The 15,682-nt window shown below is 43.9% G+C and overlaps 1 protein-coding gene across 1 annotated transcript in view; it reads right to left on the reverse strand.

Moving 5' to 3' along the window:
• Nucleotides 1-1,688: 1,688 nt before the first annotated feature.
• LOC306924853 (uncharacterized protein) overlaps nucleotides 1,689-15,682 on the reverse strand; it is a 44,707-nt gene continuing 30,713 nt past the window's right edge. Inside the window, exons 11-17 of the mRNA XM_079503524.1 lie at nucleotides 14,656-15,079; nucleotides 13,868-14,113; nucleotides 11,448-11,620; nucleotides 10,341-10,443; nucleotides 10,183-10,251; nucleotides 8,243-8,353; nucleotides 1,689-4,865 (exon numbers count right to left, since the gene is read on the reverse strand). Of these exons, the coding sequence (XP_079359650.1) occupies nucleotides 3,702-4,865; nucleotides 8,243-8,353; nucleotides 10,183-10,251; nucleotides 10,341-10,443; nucleotides 11,448-11,620; nucleotides 13,868-14,113; nucleotides 14,656-15,079 (2,290 nt within the window). The 3' untranslated portion in view covers nucleotides 1,689-3,701. The remainder of the gene's footprint in view (nucleotides 4,866-8,242; nucleotides 8,354-10,182; nucleotides 10,252-10,340; nucleotides 10,444-11,447; nucleotides 11,621-13,867; nucleotides 14,114-14,655; nucleotides 15,080-15,682) is intronic.

Consider the following 15,682-nt stretch of genomic DNA (forward strand, 5'->3'; position numbering starts at 1 on the left):
AACAGTTTATATTTGAACCAAGAGCTCAAGTCACAGAATTCTACAGGTCGCCGGTTTCAGTGTAACACACTGGAAGTCTCTGTTTAATAATGTGTCCAGTAGCCAACTAGCAGCTAGCAGCTAGCTAGCTATCTCCTGAGATTTAATGTAAAACAAAGTGTTTATTAGTAATAAAATGTTCTTTATTTGAATCGACAGTTTGTGTTAAATAATCTTCTATCCTTTAGGACAACATTAAAGCTTGTAACACTATTAATATGAATGAAGATAAAATAAAGCTAACAGCTACAGCTAACGCAAACTGCGCATGCTCAGTTAGTCACAGAGGCCAGACGGGACGGTGACGTCAGCGCTCCGAAAACAGCCGATGTTCAGAGCTTGAAGATCGGCTGTTTCCGACGACCGCGCAGCCGCATTACAGTCACTGAATTATGATCTACAAACCCACAACGCGCTGCATCAGCGACGCCTTGTGGGCTTGTAGGTCTGCTATTTTCGGCGCTCGACGCCGTCCTACGACGATGCACAAATGGAAATGAAAATAGATCTACAAGCTACAACGCGTAGCAAATCACAATGCGACGCGTTGTGAGCTTGTAGATGAAATGGTGAAGTGGTAAGGGCGACTGTGGCTCAAGAGGTAGAGCAGGTCGTCCAATGATCCATGGGTCGGGGTTCGAATCCCGGCTCCTCCTGTCTACATGTCGAAGTGTCCTTGGGCAAGACACTGAACCCCAAATTGCTCCCGATGTGCTGGTTGGTACCTTGCATGGCTTCCGCCGCAATCGGTGTATGAATGTGTGTGTGAATGGGTGAATGTAATGCACAATCTATGTAAAGCGCCTTGGATAAAGGCGCTATATAAATGCACCATTTACCATTTAAATGTATAAACAAATTGAAATACTCCTATTGAAAATAGTAAAAAATACATAATCAATAATATGCTACTATTCTGCAATGAATTATATTTGTCATTTCGACTCATTTCTCAAGTGTTTAAAATATATCAATCAATATGCTACTATTTTTAAATAAGGTTTTATATTGTTTTCCAATCAATAGGCTAATGTACTACATTTGAAATAAAGTGTTATCGGGCTATTTGTGCTTCTTGTATTTTTGCACTTGTGAATTTGTGTCACTTTAACATTGATTTATGTATAAACATGTAACATTGTCATTTCAAAAAATACATCTTGACATGACTGAAAATCTGAATGCTCAATTGAAAAAAATTGAAATTGTCCAAAACTCTCAACCTCAGATCAAATGGTTGGCTGTTCTCTCTCCATCCTTTGGTTCAGACAGACAGAAATTAAATAAACAGGTACTACTACTGTATTTATGAGCATTGTATGTTTGTCCTGTTATTGTCTTGTATTTATTGTTACTGGCATAGCTGTGTTACTGATGTCTCCTCTTGTCTGGGCCAGTTCACACTTGTAAAAGAGACTTCAGTCTCAATGTTTTTTACTGGTTAAATAAAGGTTAAATAAAACTCTGAACGCACTCCCCAAATTCATCAGTCGCCCAAACGGCCATTTAAATGTGTATACACATATATAACTTAGATAGACAGATAACACTTTATTTAAATGTATAGATAGATACAACTTTATTTAAATATAGACAAGAGACAAAATAAAAGTTCACCAATATATTTATTTATTTCTGGTGCCTCCTAGTGGCTGCACGACACTTGTGAGGTTGTTTTTTTCACAATCACAAAAAAATATAATTTCACTGTAAAAACACCCTTATGCAGTTAATATTGACACATCCAATTTATTTTAACGTATGTTAAATACATTTATATATCTGCTGTCGGGTAGAAACCAGCTATGTCCAAAATAATAACTTTTCAGGGAATTAAAAATTTAAATTAAAAACACACAACACTGCCTCACACTGACTTTATGAATGGTCAGATACTTAATGTGTTCTTATATTATATAATTAAAATGTATGGCACATGAATGGACACTTTAAAACACTGGACACTTTAAAATACTGGACACTTTAAAATACTGGACACTTTAAAATACTGGACACTTTAAAATTCCCTTATGAATGCAGAGACTTAATGCAGACACGATACAATACTGTTTACCCATTTAGACCTGAGGACGATTCTACAAAAAGTCTTAAGTCTTCTAAAGCCTAACAGTTCTCTGAAAAACATGTTTCTATGTCATGTCAAGGATCCCAAAAAATATAAAATAAAGGCACATGTATGGACTGAAATGACATGTTTTACATATAAAGTAATGCAGTATGGACTGAAATGACATGTTTTACATATAAATTAATGCAGTAAGAAATTATTTTACATATAAAGTAATGCAGGAATAAAGTATTTCACATATAAAGTAAATGCAGTAATAAAATGTTTCAATAAACAAAATTCTTTGGTTTCTTTATCAGCGGTTTGTTTATATTAGTGTAATATATAAAACAAATAAACTCACTTTCTTAAACAAAATAATTGTGTATATATAAAAAAAAATGCAAACATTGAACAGAAAAATGGAGATGACCTATTTGAGTCTAATTGGATCAGGCAAGCGGTAGACGGAAAACCGGAAGTCATTTTAGTGGACGGGAAGAGGACGGTAAACGGAACAGACGTATAGCCATCTGGTCAGAACCATGGAGAGATCCCTAGATTACGCGCGGTGAGCCTTTCTTTCTGAGCGCTAAACAGGGAAGTGAACGGCAGCAAGGAGTACATTGCAGAAGGAGAGGCCCCCCCCCCAAAAAAGAAAAATATCAGAATATATTTTCTTCGTTTGATATCAATGAAAAAGCGCTAGGACATGTCGTCACAATCAGTCGGTTGGAGTGAGTAGGTATCAGCTCTGTGGGCTTGGAGATCTGCAGTGAGTAGGTATCAGAGCTGTGGGCTTGGAGATCTGCAGTGAGTAGGTATCAGCGCTGTGGGCTTGGAGATCTGCAGTGAGTAGGTATCAGCGCTGTGGGCTTGGAGATCTGTTTCGTGGGCTTGGAGATCTGTTTCTGACGAGCTTTCTGATCTAAATAAAATACAATACTGACGCTGGGCTTTAACACTTAGACCACGGGTTCCCTAAGTGGGGTCCGGGGACCCCCAGGGGTCCTTGAGGGAGTTCCAGGGGGTCCGGGGACCCCCAGGGGTTCTTGAGGGAGTTTCCGGGGACCCCCAGGGGTCCTTGAGGGAGTTCCAGGGGGTCCGGGGACCCCCAGGGGTCCTTGAGGGAGTTCCAGGGGGGTCCTTGAGGGAGTTCCAGGGGGTCCCCAGCTAAATCATGGTTTGTAACCAAATGGACCCTTCTGGGTCTGTAACTCCGAGTGTACAAATGGAACCAAATTGACGGGTCCATTTGGTTCCATTTGTACACTTTCAGAGTTAAATTAACATTGATTTTACAATATAAATTGGGGGTCCCAGAGATAGAAATGCCATTAAATGGGGGTCCGTAGACTAATGCATGTCAAACTGGGGGTCCGTAGACTAATGCATGTCAAACTGGGGGTCTGTAGACTAATGCATGTCAAACTGGGGGTCCTTGACATTAAACGGGTTGAGATTCACTGCTAGAGCTGGGGGGCCACGGGCTGAGTCAGTGGTTCCCAAACTTTGTCATGTCAAGGTCCCCCAAATTGACACTAATTCTGCAGTCAATGTGTTGATTGGTTAAATCACAGTGAGGGGCGGGGCTTCAGTGATCGTCCAATCGGCTCTTTTTGAACGGCGTCACCGTGTCCAGAAGTTCTCGCAATCGTTTGCGAGTTTCTTTCAGTTTACACTCGTTAGTGTTAGGTAGGGTCAGTTTACACTCGGGCGCTGCGATTGGTCCTGCTGAGGCTGCCACGCCCACTGAGGCCACGTCCACCTGGACGATGTTATGTTCCACCCCCATGCTGTTCTCTGACCCCGCCTCCTCCTCAGTCTGAGGCTCCGCCCCCTTAGAGTGGCTCTGAAGCTCCGCCTCATTGGCAGGGCTAAGCTCCGCCTCATTGATGGGGCTAAGCTCCGCCTCCTCAGGAGGGCTAAGCTCCACCTCCTCAGGAGGACTAAGCTCCGCCTCCTCAGCAGGGTTAAGCTCTGCCTCCTCAGCAGGGCTAAGCTCCGCCTCCTCAGCAGGGCTCTGAAGCTCCGCCTCCTTGGCAGGGCTAAGCTCCACCTCCTCAGCAGGGTTCTGAAGCTCCGCCTCCTCAGCAGGGTTAAGCTCCGCCTCCTCAGCAGGGCTCTGAAGCTCCGCCTCCTTGGCAGGGCTAAGCTCCACCTCCTTGATGGGGCTAAGCTCCGCCTCCTCAGCAGGGTTAAGCTCAACCTCCTTGGCAGGGTAAAGCTCTGCCTCCTCAGCAGGGCTAAGCTCCTCCTCCTCAGCAGGGCTCTGAAGCTCCGCCTCCTTGGCAGGGTTAAGCTCCACCTCTTTGGCAGGGCTAAGCTCCGCCTCCTCAGCAGGGCTCTGAAGCTCCGCCTCCTTGGCAGGGTTAAGCTCCACCTCCTTGGCAGGGCTAAGCTCCACCTCCTTGGCAGGGCTAAGCTCCGCCTCCTCAGCAGGGCTCTGAAGCTCCACCTCCTTGGCAGGGCTAAGCCCCACCCTCTTGGCAGGGCTAAGCTCCGCCTCCTCAGCAGGGCTCTGAAGCGCGGCCTCCTTGGCAGGGTTAAGCTCCACCTCCTTGGCAGGGCTAAGCTCCGCCTCCTCAGCAGGGCTCTGAAGCTCCACCTCCTTGGCAGGGCTAAGCTCCGCCTCCTTGGCAGGGCTAAGCCCCGCCCTCTTGGTGGGGCACTGAAGCAGAGAAGGATGAAGGTTGGAGCGGAACGTCTGAACCAGTTTGACCCGAAACACTTCCTGGATCTGCAGCGATGTCACTTCCTGTTAAACATAATATAAATATAGCTTATGACCTTGGGATACATCACTGAGGATACGTCCCAGGTGACCTTGGGATACATCACTGAGGATACGTCCCAGGTGACCTTGGGATACATCACTGAGGATACGTCCCAGGTGATGACCTTGGGATACATCACTGAGGATACGTCCCAGGGGTGACCTTGGGATACATCACTGAGGATACGTCCCAGGTGACCTTGGGATACATCACTGAGGATACGTCCCAGGTGACCTTGAGATACATCACTGATGATACGTCCCAGGTGACCTTGGAATACGTCACTGAGGATACGTCCCAGGTGATGACCTTAGGATACATCACTGAGGATACGTCCCAGGTGACCTTAGGATACATCACTGAGGATACGTCCCAGGTGACCTTGGGATACATCACTGAGGATACGTCCCAGGTGGTGACCTTGGGATACATCACTGAGGATACGTCCCATGTGGTGACCTTGGGATACATCACTGGGGATACATCACTGAGGATACGTCCCAGGTGACCTTGGGATACATCACTGAGGATACGTCCCAGGTGGTGACCTTGGGATACATCACTGAAGATACGTCCCAGGTGGTGACCTTGGGATACATCACTGATGATACGTCCCAGGTGATGACATTGGGATACATCACTGAGGATATGTCCCAGGTGACCTTAGGATACATCACTGAGGATACGTCCCATGTGATGACCTTGGGATACATCACTGAGTAAACGTCCCAGGTGGTGACCTTGGGATACATCACTGATGATACGTCCCAGGTGATGACCTTAGGATACATCACTGAGGATACGTCCCAGATGATGACCTTGGGATACATCACTGAGGATACGTCCCAGGTGGTGACCTTGGGATACATCACTGAGGATATGTCCCAGGTGACCTTGGGATACATCACTGGGGACCTTGGGATACATCACTGAGGATACGTCCCAGGTGGTGACCTTGGGATACATCACTGAGGATACGTCCCAGGTGATGACATTGAGATACATCACTGAGGATACGTCCCAGGTGACCTTAGGATACATCACTGAGGATACGTCCCAGGCGATGACCTTAGGATACATCACTGAGGATACGTCCCAGGTGGTGACCTTGGGATACATCACTGAGGATACGTCCCAGGTGACCTTATGATACATCACTGATGATACGTCACTGAGGATACGTCCCAGGTGGTGACCTCAGGATACATCACTGAGGATACGTCCCAGGTGGTGACCTTAGGATACATCACTGAGGATACGTCCCAGGTGATGCCCTTAGGATACATCACTGAGGATACGTCCCAGGTGACCTTAGGATACATCACTGAGGATACGTCCCAGGTGACCTTAGGATACATCACTGAGGATACGTCCCAGGTGATGACCTTGGGATACATCACTGAGGATACGTCCCAGGTGGTGACCTTGGGATACATCACTGAGGATACGTCCCAGGTGGTGACCTTGGGATACATCACTGAGGATACGTCCCAGGTGATGACCTTAGGATACATCACTGAGGATACGTCCCATGTGACCTTAGGATACATCACTGAGGATACGTCCCATGTGACCTTGGGATACATCACTGAGGATACGTCCCAGGTGATGACCTTAGGATACATCACTGAGGATACGTCCCAGGTGATGACCTTAGGATACATCACTGAGGATACGTCCCATGTGACCTTAGGATACATCACTGAGGATACGTCCCATGTGACCTTAGGATACATCACTGAGGATACGTCCCAGGTGGTGACCTTGGGATACATCACTGAGGATACGTCCCAGGTGATGACCTTAGGATACATCACTGAGGATACGTCCCAGGTGATGACCTTAGGATACATCACTGAGGATACGTCCCATGTGACCTTAGGATACATCACTGAGGATACGTCCCAGGTGACCTTGGGATACATCACCGAGGATACGTCCTAGGTGATGACCTTAGGATACATCACTGAGGATACGTCCCATGTGACCTTGGGATACATCACTGAGGATACGTCCCAGGTGACCTTGGGATACATCACTGAGGATACGTCCCAGGTGATGACCTTAGGATACATCACTGAGGATACGTCCCAGGTGACCTTAGGATACATCACTGAGGATACGTCCCAGGTGACCTTGGGATACATCACTGAGGATACGTCCCAGGTGATGACCTTAGGATACATCACTGAGGATACGTCCCAGGTGACCTTAGGATACATCACTGAGGATACGTCCCATGTGACCTTGGGATACATCACTGAGGATACGTCCCAGGTGACCTTGGGATACATCACTGAGGATACGTCCCAGGTGATGACCTTAGGATACATCACTGAGGATACGTCCCAGGTGGTGACCTTGGGATACATCACTGAGGATACGTCCCAGGTGACCTTGGGATACATCACTGAGGATACGTCCCAGGTGATGACCTTAGGATACATCACTGAGGATACGTCCCAGGTGGTGACCTTAGGATACATCACTGAGGATACGTCCCAGGTGACCTTGGGATACATCACTGAGGATACGTCCCAGGTGATGACCTTAGGATACATCACTGAGGATACGTCCCAGGTGACCTTGGGATACATCACTGAGGATACGTCCCAGGTGATGAATGTCAGGGCCCCCCTAGGCTGTGCGGTGCATTTCGTTTTGTGGAAAAAAAAGAAATTTCCGTATTTTGTTTTAACTTCGCTGTAATTTGGGGGTACCCAGCCCCCCCAAAAGAGAAAGGCAGACAGACAACTAGTCGACATTGGCAGGGGTTTCCACAACACAGCGTCACTGTCTGCAGTGCAGAAGCTCTCAATGTTTTAACCATAATACTAAATATGCAATAACTAAACATAAATCTCACTTGAATTGGATTGCAATACTTTACAATTTCAAATTATTTAAAAAAAGAAAAAGAAAGAAAAACTTATTTTTTTCTTCTTTTCTTTTAGGGCCCTCCCAGTCGGGGGCCCCCGGGCTGCAGCCCAACGGTAAATCCGCCTATGCCTTTGAGTCAAACAGAGTCCAGTGTGTAGTTATAGTTGTGTACATGTTGTAATGGGTGTCTATGTGTTACCTGTGAGTCAAACAGAGTCCAGTGTGTAGTTATAGTGTGTACATGTTGTAATGGGTGTCTATGTGTTACCTGTGAGTCAAACAGAGTCCAGTGTGTAGTTATAGTTGTGTACATGTTGTAATGGGTGTCTATGTGTTACCTTTGAGTCAAACAGAGTCCAGTGTGTAGTTATAGTTGTGTACATGTTGTAATGGGTGTCTATGTGTTACCTGTGAGTCAAACAGAGTCCAGTGTGTAGTTATAGTTGTGTACATGTTGTAATGGGTGTCTATGTGTTACCTGTGAGTCAAACAGAGTCCACACATCAGAGACGAACTCTGCAGCCGTTCTGTAGGGAGGAGAACGATGTAGAGACAGACGATGCTGGAGACGATGGAGCTGCTGGAACATCTAGAACACGAACACGAACACGAACACGAACACACACACACACACACACACACACACACACACACACACACACACACACACACACACACACACACACACACACACACACACACACACACACACACACACACACACACACACACACACACACACACACACACACACACACACACACACACACACGTTATGTTACATCACTACTACTACTATATAAACATGATGTAATGATGTAGAGACAGACGATGCTGGAGGCGATGGAGCTGCTGGAATATCTGGAGATAAATATACATGTTATTAAACATGTTAACATGAATAATAACATGACAAAAAAGAGACTTCTGCACATCCAAAAAGACCAACGGGAGGTGCAAGTCTAGTTAGCAGGCATAGACATCAAAGAGGGGAAAAACCTTCCAAGGAAGAGACCGCACACTCCAGGGAACAGAGACGGACAACTTACTGCATCAACATATTTATTAGCACGACGCGTTTCGCCGTGAGCTCACGGCGGAGATTAGCTGGTAACTGAGAGAAACGCGGACACACGGACACACACGGACGGACAGAGTGCAAAACATACTCTCTCCCCATGCCTTCGGCCTGGTGGTCGTGGAGACAATAAAACATACTCTCTCCCCATGCCTTCGGCCTGGTGGAGACAATAAAACATACTCTCTCCCCATGCCTTCATGGTGGAGACAATAAAACATACTCTCTCCCCATGCCTTCGGCCTGGTGGAGACAATAAAACATACTCTCTCCCCATGCCTTCATGGTGGAGACAATAAAACATACTCTCTCCCCATGCCTTCATGGTGGAGACAATAAAACATACTCTCTCCCCATGCCTTCATGGTGGAGACAATAAAACATACTCTCTCCCCATGCCTTCATGGTGGAGACAATAAAACATACTCTCTCCCCATGCCTTCGGCCTGGTGGAGACAATAAAACATACTCTCTCCCCATGCCTTCATGGTGGAGACAATAAAACATACTCTCTCCCCATGCCTTCATGGTGGAGACAATAAAACATACTCTCTCCCCATGCCTTCGGCCTGGTGGAGACAATAAAACATACTCTCTCCCCATGCCTTCGGCCTGGTGGAGACAATAAAACATACTCTCTCCCCATGCCTTCGGCCTGGTGGTCGTGGAGACAATAAAACATACTCTCTCCCCATGCCTTCATGGTGGAGACAATAAAACATACTCTCTCCCCATGCCTTCGGCCTGGTGGTCGTGGAGACAATAAAACATACTCTCTCCCCATGCCTTCGGCCTGGTGGAGACAATAAAACATACTCTCTCCCCATGCCTTCATGGTGGAGACAATAAAACATACTCTCTCCCCATGCCTTCATGGTGGAGACAATAAAACATACTCTCTCCCCATGCCTTCATGGTGGAGACAATAAAACATACTCTCTCCCCATGCCTTCGGCCTGGTGGTCGTGGAGACAATAAAACATACTCTCTCCCCATGCCTTCATGGTGGAGACAATAAAACATACTCTCTCCCCATGCCTTCGGCCTGGTGGTCGTGGAGACAATAAAACATACTCTCTCCCCATGCCTTCGGCCTGGTGGAGACAATAAAACATACTCTCTCCCCATGCCTTCATGGTGGAGACAATAAAACATACTCTCTCCCCATGCCTTCATGGTGGAGACAATAAAACATACTCTCTCCCCATGCCTTCGGCCTGGTGGAGATAATGATGGGCCACATCTGTGCTTAACCCATGATTATATGCTCTGACATCATCACTGTGCGTCATGTTATTAATAACGTTTATAAGAAGACATCATCACTGTGTGTCACTGACCTCATCACTGTCCGTCCAGATGTGCGTGGAGATCTCACACGTCAGGAAGAGAAGCAGATGTTCACATTTCTGGAGGAAGAAGAAAATACAACTTTATCAACAAACTGACAGAGACAGACAGACAGACAGACAGACAGACAGACAGACAGCTGTCTCACCCTCTGGTCCGTGACAGACAGACAGGGAGTTTTCTGTCTCTCATTCCAGAACGGGTCGATGGGGTCAGACAGGTCCTGGCAGAGAGAACAGCTCCATTCTGGCCTATCAGAACACAGAACACAGATACATGATGATGTCATACAGGTCCTGACCTATCAGAACTTCTATAGAGTTATATTATATATTTACCATACAGAGGGTCCTATAGAGTTAATATTTACCATATAGAGGGTCCTATAGAGATATATATATATATATATATATATATATATATATATACACCATATAGAGCAGGGTTCCCCAATTAATTTTCCTCGAGGGCCATATTTTGACTAGGGTACCAGGCTGGGGGCCGAGTCCGCACGCGTGAGGTCGAGGGCCGCCTATTGGGGAACCCTGATATAGAGGGTCTTATAGAGTTATATATATATTTACCATATAGAGGGTCATATAGTTATATATATATATATATATATATATATATATATATATATATATTTATTTATTTACCATATAGAGGGTCCTATAGTTATATTATATATTTATATATATATTTACCATATAGAGAGTCTTATAGAGTTATATATATATATTTATATTTACCATATAGAGGGTCCTATAGAGTTATATATATTTACCATATAGAGGGTCTTATAGAGTTATATATATATTTATATTTACCATATAGAGGGTCCTATAGAGTTATATATATTTACCATATAGAGGGTCTTATAGAGTTATATATATATTTATATTTACCATATAGAGGGTCCTATAGAGTTATATATATTTACCATATAGAGGGTCCTATAGAGTTATATATATATTTATATTTACCATATAGAGGGTCCTATAGAGTTATATATATTTACCATATAGAGGGTCCTATAGAGTTATATATATTTACCATATAGAGGGTCCTATAGAGATATATATATATTTATATTTACCATATAGAGGGTCCTATAGAGTTATATATATTTACCATATAGAGGGTCCTATAGAGTTATATATATTTACCATATAGAGGGTCCTATAGAGTTATATATATATTTATATTTACCATATAGAGGGTCCTATAGAGTTATATATATATTTATATTTACCATATAGAGGGTCCTATGGCAGGGATGTGACAGTCTCGGTGGAAGCCCCTCCCACAGGTCCCACAGATGATGGATGAATGAGGCTCCTGACAGGCGGCGCAGAGAACCAACTGCAGCTGAGGGGGCGTGTCCGGGCAGTCCAACGGCTCCATGAGCTCACCGTCATCATGTGACTGAGGACAACCAATGAGATCGTTACCATGTGACTGAGGATAACCAATGAAATCGTTACCATGTGACTGAGGATAACCAATGAAATCGTTACCATGTGACTGAGGACAACCAATGAGATCATTACCATGTGACTGAGGATAACAGGAAACTAATAGGTAATGAACTACTGTGCGTACTTAACATAATACTTAATGTTAAAATACTGCTATAACTGTTATTGTAACTAATATTAACATTAAAGCAATAACCCCTTTTAGGCTGCTCAACAGTGCCACTTTAGGTCACCCAGCGGAATTGCAGCTGTTCGTACCCCAAACATAGACAGACAGACAGACAGACAGACAGACAGACAAGGCATTGAGTTATGCCTGTTCAAAGTTATCGCTGCTTGCAGCTATATTTATTTGTGTGTAGAACGTTTGACGCAAATTGGTCAAAAAAGCAGAAAGTCAGGTTTAAGCATTTGTCTAAACGAGTTATGCATGTTCAAAGGTTTCATTTTCAAACGTTTGCTATAGCGATAACTTAGTTATTAGTTATAAATAATAACATAATATTTAACGACCTGCTCGTAATAACGTAGTTATTAGTTATAACTAATTAACATAATATGAATATTAAACTAATTAACAGACCTGCTCGTAATAACGTAGTTATTAGTTATAACTAATTAACATAATATGAATATTGGAACTAATTAACATAATTAACGGACCTAACATAATATGAATATTAAACTAATTAACGGACCTGCTCGTAATAACGTAGTTATTAGTTATTGTCGTGTTATTTATGGGTGTGCGAGATGTATTCTCAGATATTGGGGAAGAAAATATATATAGATTATGGTGTCTAGGTGTATTTCCAAAGAATTACAGCTCATTGGTGAGTTGAGAAGAGCCTAGGAGGTCATAAATGCCAGGCCACTTCCTTGCTGGGGGGTTGGCTGCTGGTCAGCATTCCAGCTGTGAAGGGTCTATAGTTTATGGCACCTCCCAGGGCAGAGTCAACTCAGCTAGAACATACAATATTGAAGTAACCAATCTTTAATTCCTCTTCAATTGTTTAAATGTGTTCTAATAACCTATTATATATTGGGTTGGTAAAAAGGCTAAATGATAAATACCTGTAATAATCTAAACAGTTTAATCTAGGCAGAAGTAGTGGGCTTTACAGGGATTGTAATAAGAGCCGGCTGCTGTAGCCAGAAGTGCAGGCAGGATGGTCAGTGGCATATGATTGGCTGAAAGTGTTAGCATGAAGGTGTGACTTCAGTCAGGGCCCACTGTGACTATATGCTGTGTAGCACAATATTAGATTTAGATTCACCAATACCATCGAACGTGATACATGTCTGTCTAGGCAGAGACCAGCGGTATGTATTTGCTATATATTATATGCTATAAATAGATAATTGTGCATTATTCATAATCGATGTAATATGATGTTTAGATTGTAACCAAGTGTTCTCTCTGTGTTCTTGTCTCCCGATCATTGATTAATTACCATCTGATTAATGATAAGGTAGATTTAAAACCACTTAATGTGCCACTTAATGTGCCACTTAATGTGTCACTGAACTAAGTCTGAAAGTCATCCATGACAAGCTAAGCTGTACCATGATCTGGGAGTTTAGAGTGTTCAAATGATAGCTAGAATTCCTACCGACAGAGCAGATAGAACCACAGACCAATAGGAACCTGTAATCCAGGTCCGGGATACTGTATTCATCTTGTGTTGGGGGGAAGTGTGAACAGAACGTGTGAATGTATGATTGTAAGTGTTTATAATTAATATGAATTAATAAAAACCCTATAAAATGCACGTTTGAGTTCATCAAATATAAGCTATTATTGGAGCATTTAGTTCACCTGTGCGTGTTAGTCCTTTACTCTGCCTACTGCATGGGCTGGTCGGAGCCCGGGCACAACATCGCCAAATAACCGAACAGTTATAACTAATTAACATAATATGAATATTGGAACTAATTAAAATAATTAACGGACCTAACATAATATGAATATTGGAACTAATTAACATAATTAACGGACCTGCTCGTAATAACGTAGTTATTAGTTATAACTAATTAACATAATATGAATATTGGAACTAATTAACATAATTAACGGACCTAACATAATATGAATATTAAACTAATTAACATAATTAACAGACCTGCTCGTAATAACGTAGTTATTAGTTATAACTAATTAACATAATATGAATATTGGAACTAATTAACGGACCTGCTCGTGCTCGTTGATCTCTTGCAGGTGGATCTCGTCGTGGGCGTCGCCCGGCAACAGCAGGAAACGAGGTAGCGGTTGACCAATCAGACGAGACGACACTTCTAGACGGAACACTTTGACCACAGGCTGCCACTTCCTGTCTAGAATGACATCATCATGCTGCCACTTCCTGTCTAGACTGACATCATCTATCATGCTGATGGCTGACTTCCTGTATGGACCAGCTGACAGCGACGAACATGTCTGTGAAAAAACAAACAAAAAAGAAATGTTTTAAAACACGTCTATAACATCTTGAATACACACACACATTAGGGCTCTCCCCAGGTTGGCAGAGGGAGAGTAGCTCACAGGATTACAGCTATCAACTACAGGGCCTACCGTTGAAACTGAAACTGTAGCTGATTGACAGGGCCTACCGTTGAAACTGAAACTGTAGCTGATTGACAGGGCCTACCGTTGAAGCTGAAACAACTGTAGCTGATTGACAGGGCCTACCGTTGAAGCTGAAACAACTGTAGCTGATTGACAGGGCCTACCGTTGAAGCTGAAACAACTGTAGCTGATTGACAGGGCCTACCGTTGAAGCTGAAACAACTGTAGCTGATTGACAGGGCCTACCGTTGAAGCTGAAACAACTGTAGCTGATTGACAGGGCCTACTGTTGAAGCTGAAACAACTGTAGCTGATTGACAGGGCCTACCGTTGAAGCTGAAACAACTGTAGCTGATTGACAGGGCCTACCGTTGAAGCTGAAACAACTGTAGCTGATTGACAGGGCCTACCGTTGAAGCTGAGCTGGAGTCACTGTGAGCGTCGCTGGGACTCACAGACCTGCGTCTGGGTAGGTCTGCTGGGGAGTCGGACCTGCGTAGGTCTGCTGGGGAGTCGGACCTACGTAGGTCTGCTGGGGAGTCGGACCTACGTAGGTCTGCTGGGGAGTCGGACATACGTAGGTCTGCTGGGGATCCAGACATTCGTAGGTATGTAGATCCATGGAGATGTGTTGTAGACTCAGTCCAGGTACCGCTAGGCGCGGTCTGCTGTGGTTGGTCTGCTGTGGATCCAGACCCTCGTAGGTCTGCTGGGGATCCAGGCCTTCGTAGGTCTGCTGGGGATCCAGGCCTTCGTAAGTATGTAGACCCATGGAGGTGAGCTGTAGACTCAGTCCAGGCTCCGCTAGGCGGGGTCCAGGTAGACAGAGATGTCCTACAAAGAGAGCCAAGGGTTTTTACAGTTAAACGTTTAAATAATAAATCACAGAAGATTAAAATCATAATCTATTTGTATTGCACCTTTCATGACATGAAATGCAGCTCAAAGTGCTTTACATAAAATAAAATACTAATAATACATACAATTTATATAGCGCTTATAAAAAGGTACTCAAAGCACTTATTCAAGGTACTCAAAAGTCGTGTTACAGAACAAAATAATAAAAAAAACATTGTATTAAAAAATCACACCTGTGTGAACTGAGTGGTGTAAGGTCTGTCTGACGTAATGAAATCATGTCTGACGTAATGAAATCACACCCGGGTGTGATTTCATTACCTGGCTTTGTTTGTGCAGAAAAAATGAGCATGGTTGCTATGTTCACCCTGTTCACCCGGGTGTGATTTCATTACGTCATTACAACAGGGTGAACATAGCAACCATGCTCATTTTTTCTGCACAAAAAAGCCAGTTGTAGGAGTGGTTTACACCACTCAAAAAAAGTAAACTAGTTAAAAAGTAAAAGAACAAAGGTTAAAAACTAGAAACCAAGGTAGACAAACAAAAAGTGGGGGATTTATGTAGCGAAAGAAAGTC

This window comes from Electrona antarctica, assembly GCF_951216825.1.
Source record: "Electrona antarctica genome assembly, chromosome: 6".
Classification (NCBI taxonomy): Eukaryota; Metazoa; Chordata; class Actinopteri; order Myctophiformes; family Myctophidae; genus Electrona; species Electrona antarctica.